This window comes from Osmia bicornis, chromosome 2, assembly GCF_907164935.1.
Source record: "Osmia bicornis bicornis chromosome 2, iOsmBic2.1, whole genome shotgun sequence".
Classification (NCBI taxonomy): Eukaryota; Metazoa; Arthropoda; class Insecta; order Hymenoptera; family Megachilidae; genus Osmia; species Osmia bicornis.
The window spans coordinates 3,357,174-3,366,999 of NC_060217.1; the positions used below are offsets into that span (position 1 = coordinate 3,357,174).

A 9,826-nucleotide genomic window follows, 5' to 3' on the forward strand; every position below is an offset into this window, starting at 1 on the left:
AAAAGAAGAGAATCCTAAACACGAAGAGAAGTGGTCGCGGTAAGAACTTGCCAAGAGAAACAATTAACTCTGCACGAACACATTTACAGCTGCTGAGTTTCGCGAGCAATGAACTCATGGGAAATGCTCGAGCCGTGCCATGAAGCTACTACAAACGCTCCCGATCTTCATTACTATGTGTCTAGTTACTTATAGCGTTGAACTTGCATATTTAACACATAGTACTAGCAAATTGTTCAGGTGCAAACACCTTGCATCAATAAAATCAGTACATTCATAGTAGTTCAATAATTTTTTAGTTTAGTGAAATGAATTTATTTCTGAACTTGCTCGAGAAATATGTAGTTGGATGAAATTTTTACTCGCTTATACTCGATCGTATTTAGTGAAATTGAAGAATTCTTCTTTCTTATGTTAATGCCCTCCTTCCGTGCATCTTTGCCCATTGTATGCGTACTGAAATTGTGTTTAACCGAATACATAAAGTAGAGAATAAAGCCACATTAAATATAAAGATACAACGGGATATTGTGCTTGATACTTGAATAGGTGGTTGAATGAACGACTGATTGTTTTCGACGATTACACATCGTGTCGACAATTAGTTCAAAAAAAAGAAAACGTGAACATCGTATAGTCTCTGGCAAAAAGTTAATCAAAATGACTATCTGGCAAAGTTTTTTTTTTTTTAAAGAATCTTTATGTATACAGACACGTACACCTGGGAAACATACCTCGTCAAGGAATTCACGAACAATGTGCAATAGAGTCTCGTACACACGTAGCTCGAGGAATTTTTAAAAGAATTTTTCTAGGCACGCACAATGTGCAGCAGATCGGCCAAGTGAGATACAGCGAGTGGGAATACAGAAGAGAAGCCTCTATAACGGTATAAAATATAGTCGAATTGTTGCTCGTAGAAAACAAGAAATGGAGCACGCGGTCTTTTTCCCCCGAGGACGATCTAGATTACAGAATAAAACGCGCATTACGAAGGGGGCCACATTTCCTCGTGGTATCTGTAGGTACACTGGATACAAGACGAGATTTCCATACGACTTTATTTCAGAAACTCGTTCTTCTATTTGTACACCACCTGACAACAGAACCGTTTTCATAAAATCTATATTACAGGGAAAGTTTGAAAATATTTATGATAAAGAAATTCAGTTGCAACATGTATAGGTTTAAATAAATTGCATCCGTAATGTACTTACATGATGTTTCATTCCCATTAGATAGTATAATCTTATTTGCAAATAACGAACAACAAACTGCCATCTTTTTGTCAATTTGAAATTTTCGCACGGCACCATTAACAATGATCTCGAGTCTTAAGTAATATCCTGCAGTGACAGCAACGGATATTACCTACTTCGACTTCGTACAAAATAGACGTTGCGATCCTTTCCGATGCTCATTGAGAAACGCTATTCGAATAATATCCTTAGCAATAATTGCTTCGGTCACGAAGACGGCAAGCATTGTTTCCGATGTCTCAATCCAGTTACCAGAACATTTGATCGGTCCTCTTTAGTATCGGGTACCATTTTTATGATCTAGCTATGTTAGACATTGAAAATAGACCAATAGGTTTCAAATTATACTTTGTAAATGTTTAGTATATTTGGCATGCATGATCTGTTATATATAAAATTACATAAATTACATAAAATTTCAAAATTTCAAAATTTCAAACTAATATTTAATCTGTAAAACGTAATCTGTAACATATTTAAAATATATATACATAACAATAAATTACAATATGTGGCACTGACAGCGACAACAGTCACCAGTACACCTATAAGATTTCATAAATTTCAGTTCTGGAGATGATCGGGCAGGTCCTAAATTCAAAGAATCCTCACTCTCTTCACTTAGCTCTTCAATACTAAATGTGTCAGTAAGATCTTGTTTATGCTTTGAAGAATCTTTTGATTTATTTATTGGAAAGAGAGTCATTTCACCTTCACTAAAAATATACAGGTACATACTATTGAAATCTATATACATTACATAAATTTATACATACCTTTCACTGTCACAATGCCAATACTCAACAAGAGGAAGATGTTCCTTATTTTTATTTGGTATAGGAAGTCTTTGAATGGATATCAAACCAGTTGTGCTACTACCACTGCCACATCCCTTATCATACTTTGGCAACTTTACATAATCTGAGTTACGTTGAATACGCTTTGCTTGTTCAATTCTTGCCTCTGTTCAAAATAAAAACATGTTTATAGAAAGTTATAAATGATACCATGTGTATAAACAACAAATTAATAACAATACCTAGCTTCCTTTGTAGCTGCTTAGTAGTAGAATTATGTTGTAATGTTTGTGTCTGATTGCTGCTAGAGCTGCTATCACTACCCTGAAAATGTATAAAATATAATGTATTATTGTATATTTCTCTATTCGCTAAATAGAAAATAAAACATGCCTTTGTGGTTTACAGAATGAATAGAGAAATGTAAGGAATCGTGTATTTACCAAAAAAAGTCTCTCATCTTCTACATGACTAGTAGTTTTTGGATCACTATCAATTCCGCTATCTTCCATCACAAAATAAAAATATATACTAAACTAAAGACTTATTCTCACAACTCATCTGAAATAAAATGTAACATATTTTCAAACCAATAACTAAAAATTTGTTACACACAATACCATATTAATATAATGATATTTCATGAAATCATTGCTAAAGCAATATCTTCTATTATATGAATGTTTAACAACAGTGCAAAACTCCACCTTTATACACTATCATTTGTAACATACAGGCACTTTGAACAGATACTTAAAGAATAATAATTTATTCTGCAATATATTATAATGTATAAATAATACATATTCTATTACATAAACACATGCTTATTTAAAAACAATTTGAAAATTTTTACTCACAAATATTTACAAGTTATTCTGACTTATCTACAAGTAGCAAGCATGTTTGCATTATCATGGTATGACCCATTATTGATTTTCTTCCATCTATATAACCACGCAAAATATTTGAAAATTGCGACCCTTATTCAAAATATAATCCTGTATGATTAAATAAACATGTTGTTTTTGAAAGAAGGATCATATATTGATTATTGGATGTATCAAATACTGCTTACTGTATACATGCACTTATATATACATATGTATAAGAGAAATTCTCATTATATTTAAATTAAACGCCTTTGTAAATATTAATAACGCAATTTTAATAAATTATCATGCACTATCAAGTCCTTCTTTTAGATGGTATACAAGTTATTGTATAACAATATAACAAGTCTCCTAGGAAACCATAACTTATTGTTCTTTGCTTACTATATATACACATATTGTATAAAGCAAAATAGTTTATTTCAAAGAAAAATAGATAACAGAGAAGTACTAAATTGTGCTGTTTGTACATATAATTGAATTATAAATAATTTATGACACAAGAACAATGCCTTTCACAAATATTAGAGGGACTGTATCCAGAACACCAGACTTAGTAAAAGTTAGTATTTAAAGAAAAATTCAAATATATTGAAAGAAAAATTAATAATCATTTATTATGTGTATTTAGCGCCAAAGTTTTATGAAAAGTCGTGTAGACCTAGGTGGTGGTGATATAGATTGGATGCGAGGAAAAGGCTTTCTTAAACCAGAAGATCAGTTACAATTAGCAGATGCAGTATGCCCAGCTTCCTTATACTAACACATTCTACAGCTAAACACATTCTTTATTTTAAAAATAAAATTTTAGGAATTACAAGAAGAATTTGCAAGAGTTTTAACTATACATAATACAAGAATTCCAGATTCTTTAATTGAATGGTCATGGAAATTTAAGAATTTTATAAAACTACCTCCTCCACCACATTTAGTAACTCTTTTAAATGTACCTGGAATGATATTACATAAAGATTCAGAAGAAGCAAAAGTACAGCTGGCAGGTGGACTTGGTAAGACTCCATAGAAAACATTTTAAAAAGTTATAATTAATATAATATCCTAACAGATAAGAAAATTGTTAATATTTCATTATAGTGACAGACATAGAAGCACCAGCTACCCAAAAGTTTGAAGAAGATGATGAAGCAGAAGAGGGAGAAGAAGAAGAAGAGGAAGAAAAGGAAGAAGGGGAGGAAAGAGATGAAATGCAAGAGGGTAAAATTAACAATGTACAGAATAGAAAATTGTATAAAATATAAGTACTTTTAATTGCAGAGGAATTACCAAAGCCAACGGAAGTCGAGGCAGAGCATAAAGAACCTGAAGCTGATCAGGAACATGAACCAGATGAAGAAGAAATAGAACAAATAAAACCTAAAAAATTACCAAATCAATTTAACTTTTGTGAAAGGGCTGCTTTGACTTACAGTAATCCTCTGCGAGTGAGTTTATACAAATTTAAATCGAATAAAATATGATATCTATATTTAATTGATTCTAATTCTACAGGAAATGAGTACCCAAACAGTACCACCACCAACAGCTATATTTAATACTCATGTTTTTCAATGGACAATCTTTGATGAATACCAGGCATGTATTCTACATAAATTTAATTAGAATTACATACATGAATTACATGTCCTAGTTTATATTATAGGAAGATTTTGCTCAACAACAACGTGAAAGAGAAAAAGAAAGAAGAATTCCAGTTGTACAACCAAAGAAGGAAGATTTAAAGAAGAAAGCTCAAACAGAATCTATGGCACTAATGTCGAGAATGTTACAAGCTGCAAAAACATTAGAACGAATGGTGAACCAAAATATTTTTGATGAAATATTACAAGGTCAATATTTTATTTAATTATTGATACAAAATTATATCTTATTCCGTAATATATTTATCAAATAATTCTAGATTACAGATATTGGGATGATCCAAGTGATGAATTTAAGAACGGAGAAGGCTCATTGCTACCCTTATGGAAATTTAGTTACGAAAAAACTAAAAAGCATCATGTTACAGACTTATGCTTTAACAATAGATATTACGATTTATTTGCAGTATCTTATGGAACAAGTTAGTAGAACAAATGTTCTTATGATTTAAGTATATTATAAACACCTATGTATTGTTTCAGTGTCATTTAGTAGTATGATAACAAACGGAGCAATATGTTTATTTAGCTTAAAAAATCCATCATATCCAGAATGGATATGCTCAACAGAATCTCCAGTAATGTGTTTAGCTTTTAGTGAACAACATCCACATCTTTTAGTGATTGGTAAAGATAACAATAATATATTCTTATAGATCTATATTAAATATAGTATTGTTATTAATAAGAAACTTAGTCTTCTTTTACAATTAAGGTACTACAGATGGTGCAGTAGCTGTCTATAATATCATGTTACCACCAACAGCTCCTCAATATAAGAGTAATGATGTTGTTCAAAAACATGGAGGTATTGTATGGGAGGTTCGTTTAGTAGTAAAAATATCATACTTTTAAAAATATATTATACCATTGGTGCATTATTTATTACATGTAATGTTCAAGGTATGTTGGGCACCAGATACAGAAGAAGGTAATTTGGCATTTTACAGTGTCAGCATTGACGGAATAATTAACTACTGGATATTAAATCAAAATGATCTTGGTTTAACAACTGTAATGACGTTGTTTTTGGACCGTCCTCCGATACCTGGACCGGATGGTACTATGATCACACTTAAAGGTAACATAATTCATCTTTTTAATATTAAACCATCACTTTGCTAATGTTTTTTATACTTAGGATGTGGAACATGCCTAGTATTTCATCCTGCAGATCAAAATATATTTTTAGTTGGAACAGAAGAAGGAACAATTTATAAATGCAATACAGCATATAGTAGCGTTTATATGAAAACTTATAATGAAGCACATAATATGCCAATATACAGAATAGTATTTAACAAATTCAATTCTAGCATATTTGCAAGCTGTTCAGGTGACTGGAGAATAAAAATATGGGAAGATGATAGAATGTAAGGATGAATAAACTAATTATTAAATATTTATAATTATTATATCCCTCTTAATTAATCTAAATGTAGGGAGCCTCTGTTTATGTTTGATCTTGGTGTTCCAATTGGAGATGTTCAATGGGCACCATATAGTTCAACAGTACTAGCTTGTGTTTCAAATGATGGTAAAGTTACAGTATTTGATCTAAATGTAAATAAATATAGACCAATATGTAGTCAACAAATTGTTAACAGAAAAAAAAATAAACCAACTCGACTTGCATTCAACAATAAATTGCCGTTCATTATAGTTGGCGATGATAAGTAAGTATTTACGATTTTATTTATTACATGAACGGTATTATGGCGTTTACTTCAATACCTTAATTTATTATGTTTCATGCTAACAGAGGCACTATAAATACATTAAAATTATCACCAAATCTTAGACTAAAAGTAAAACCAACAAAAAAACAGCTTCATTTAACACATACGGAATTAGAAGTTATGAAATTAGAAAGATTATTAAGCTTTGTACGTGAACCGCCTGTATTAATACCACCAAAAGATGAAAGGACTTAATGAAATCAAATCTTTAAGATTTCTTTTTAAAAATAAAATCTATTTAGAAATTCTATGCTTCGGGTTATTTACCTATAATTTATACTAACAATTTTATTAATTTGTTTATACGTCTATTTTAAAATGTCACTCTGTAACAATTGTATAACATCTTTTAATTTTTTGTAAACATCAACACTTTATTAACATTTTTTATAACAGAAAATACATATCAATATACGTCTTTATAAATAAATTGGCACTAAATTTAGAATACATTTAAAACATTATTATAATTTACAAATTTAAACTTACTATCTACAATAGCTATAACATTTTCTAAACTAGAAGCAATTATTAACCATTATGAAACTACTTTAATATACCCTCTTGTAACTAGAGTTGTTAAAGTTCTTGCAATTCCATATATGTAACAATAGATCATAGCTTTATAAGACTATTTTTAAATATTATTAAAGAATAAATTGGAGCCATAGTTTACCAAAATCATGCACACTACCTATATATGTCTTAGGTAGTGTTATATATATTTAAATATGTAGTTATTATATTTAATAATTTAAATTAACGTCAATAATTTAATGTCGTACTCAAGTTTCTGTAAACTTAATATAAAATATTATCATTGCACAAATCTTATTTTCAAATAGATGAGTAATCACTGGCTATCACAGTGTCTCGTAAGTTTTTAAAAAATATTAAAGTAAATATTACGCATCGAAATAGATTACAATACTGAAATAAATAAGAAATAAGAAATAAATAAGGAAGATTTATTACAAAAGTAATTCGTATAAAAATGTATAAAAAAATTAAATAAAATTAATTCAAAGGAGACTATTCTTCGGTGTATCAATGAATACTAATTATATTCGGTATATATTATTTTAAAAATTATTAAGTAGCCTATATTTAAAACTAAATGATTTCTAAATTTTTGGCACATCTGTGTTTTATAAAAGAAAATTAAAAATGTAGTTGTTGAAATTTTATAACTCATCAGATAACATATCCCAATATTGTATTTAAAATGATTTAAAACTTTGTTAGGAACTTGTGACACTATTTGATAATTTATTGTTGGTAAAGTAGAGGAAATAAATAATTACTTAAATGTAACAAAAATTTAAGTTAACGTCTATATACTCAGTATGCATTCTAGAAAATATCCCTCTTTAACTATCACACTGAACCCCTAGTAAAATTACTAATAATTCGTACTTTATAATACAATTGCATTAGCATTTATGAAATACTGGAAAATAATATTTCCTTTACGAAAACACTACAATATATTTTTAATCCAACTTTTTAATAATATTTATTAATTCGGATGTTTCAAGGTAGTAAGAAAAACATGTAAAACTGATGACATTTTTATGTAAGATCATTACTAATTATATAAGGTATGTTGTATATATAAGAATTATTTTATATTTTTATCTTTATATGCCATTTGCTACGAAATTAACATTTAATAAATATAAAACCTACAAAGAAATTTTACCAGGGAGCTCTGGATTCTCTATCACACCTCTGAAATATTTCAATTCTAAAAAATCCCTAATATTGTTTGGGCATGGCACTTGTCTGCCAGCAAATTCAATAGTAGACATTGGATGAAGAAATTGTTCTGGAAAGTCTTTATTGTTTAAAAACCATGCATCTTTAACCATAGAACCATTTTTTGCATAAAATGGAAGTACATTTACAGTTAAATGATTTATCCTAGAATACTGTACTTTAAAAAATTCCCCTTCTGTTGCCTTCTCCCAAACAAAACCATGATTATCAACAACTGGTTTGTTCATAGCTTTAATTAACCATGGTGATCTCTCAAGATCATCACGGTTTACCCCTATTTGTACTTCATGATCCCATGGCAAAATATCACCATTCCTCATAGCACCAAGTAAAGATCCACTTTCTAACCAAAATCGGATACCAACCTCTTCTAATTTATCAAATACATGATGAGCAACTTTTCTCAATCCTGAGAGACAGCAAGGTGGAGTATATCTATTCTGATAAAGATATGATGGTACACCATTTACGACTGATCCAAAGCATCTACTGCTTTCTCTTGAACAACCATACCATTCTATAGCATTGGAAAGCCTTATAACTTTTTTAATTCCTAATTTTTCAAACAGCGACCGCTCGCGGATTTGATGTAATTGTTGTACTTTCCACTGAGATTGTTGATTTCTATATAATGGCTTTCCTTCATTGAAATGATAATCAGATAATATGTGAATCTGATAACACATAGTAAATCATGTTTTAAAATGAACGTGATTAATTTATAATTAACAGTATAGTGATAGAAAGATAAATAACAAACCTTTATACTTAATGCAGTTGTTTGAATATATAATGCATCAGTTAAAGGTAAAAGAAAAGGATCAGTTAATTTTCTTAATAGCTTTGTTTCAAACATAGTAGCATGCTTTCCATTCACACTGTCACATTCATTGCCTGTAGTATGTGAAAATCTGAGGCTCCATTCTTTTACTTTTAAATCTATGTTGATACAATTTAATGTTATGGTTCCTATTGGTATAGTTACTATACCTAATTTTGCTGTTTGCGCAATAGTATCCTATAAAAGAATTAATTTTAAATGTATATTTAGTAGAATACATTGATAGTATTAATATTAACTTGATCTGTACCTGTATGATTTGTTTAGAAGGAAGTCTGCTACCATCAGGTAAAAATAACACATACTTTGTACGTATGTAGAAAAGTGGATTTCTTTCATCATTAGATTTATTGAATTCTGGCTGCAAACTTACTAATTTAACATTTTGCATACTTTCATTAGCAAAATCTAATTCTAATGGAGGATATGGTAACTCATTGCATACTATTAAAATAGGTATAGTAGGAAAAAAGTTTAACACAGATTCTACAGTGGAGGTCACATCATTTTCAAATGTTTCAAATTGTCGTATGACTACTGTTACTAATCGAGCTAATCGTCGATGAAGTTTTTGCGGAGGATCAGGTGTTACCATGCTTGGTGTCAACAACCGCAAAGTATTTTGTGTTGTAAATAACCTCCATATCCTATGCCATACAATGATATTACCTAAAAGTGCAAGCACTAGTAATGTTCTTACAAACTTAAAGCGCATAATTATCGGGTATTTTGTAATGTCATTGTATGTCAAACTTTCTTTCACTTCATTCCTATACCATTGCACACCTAAATAATGTTTAAATACTTGACAAATTTCTTCGGCATGTTTCAATTCATACCTATTCAGCACTGCCAATCTA

At 29.7% G+C, this 9,826-nt stretch overlaps 3 protein-coding genes across 5 annotated transcripts; 1 reads left to right on the plus strand and 2 right to left on the minus strand.

Moving 5' to 3' along the window:
* Positions 1 to 1,730: 1,730 nt before the first annotated feature.
* LOC114875494 lies at positions 1,731 to 3,140 on the minus strand. Of its 3 annotated transcripts, none has more exons than XM_029185840.2 (5): positions 2,917 to 3,140; positions 2,500 to 2,617; positions 2,299 to 2,380; positions 2,036 to 2,222; positions 1,731 to 1,975 (listed from the first exon to the last, which is right to left on the minus strand). In XM_029185840.2, exons 2-5 carry the CDS (start codon positions 2,566 to 2,568, stop codon positions 1,762 to 1,764), a joined length of 552 nt encoding a protein of 183 aa, XP_029041673.1. In that variant the 5' UTR covers positions 2,569 to 2,617; positions 2,917 to 3,140; the 3' UTR covers positions 1,731 to 1,761. The 3 variants fall into 3 exon arrangements, with proteins under 3 accessions (XP_029041673.1, XP_029041676.1, XP_029041675.1); XM_029185843.2 differs by lacking the exon at positions 2,917 to 3,140 and adding an exon at positions 2,764 to 2,838; XM_029185842.2 differs by lacking the exon at positions 2,917 to 3,140 and having other exon boundaries at positions 2,500 to 2,752.
* Positions 3,141 to 3,470: 330 nt separating this feature from the next.
* LOC114875493 (dynein intermediate chain 2, ciliary) lies at positions 3,471 to 6,541 on the plus strand. Its single transcript, XM_046289466.1, has 13 exons — positions 3,471 to 3,688; positions 3,761 to 3,959; positions 4,045 to 4,164; positions 4,225 to 4,391; positions 4,459 to 4,542; positions 4,610 to 4,796; positions 4,868 to 5,029; positions 5,091 to 5,234; positions 5,323 to 5,429; positions 5,511 to 5,688; positions 5,749 to 5,980; positions 6,050 to 6,283; positions 6,370 to 6,541. The coding sequence occupies exons 1-13, from the start codon at positions 3,593 to 3,595 to the stop codon at positions 6,539 to 6,541; spliced, it is 2,082 nt and encodes a 693-aa protein (XP_046145422.1). The 5' UTR covers positions 3,471 to 3,592.
* A 201-nt stretch (positions 6,542 to 6,742) lies between these two features.
* LOC114875485 (fukutin-related protein) lies at positions 6,743 to 9,820 on the minus strand. The gene is made up of 3 exons (XM_029185825.2): positions 9,217 to 9,820; positions 8,886 to 9,143; positions 6,743 to 8,799 (listed from the first exon to the last, which is right to left on the minus strand). The coding sequence occupies exons 1-3, from the start codon at positions 9,679 to 9,681 to the stop codon at positions 8,032 to 8,034; spliced, it is 1,491 nt and encodes a 496-aa protein (XP_029041658.2). The 5' UTR covers positions 9,682 to 9,820; the 3' UTR covers positions 6,743 to 8,031.
* Positions 9,821 to 9,826: the final 6 nt, after the last annotated feature.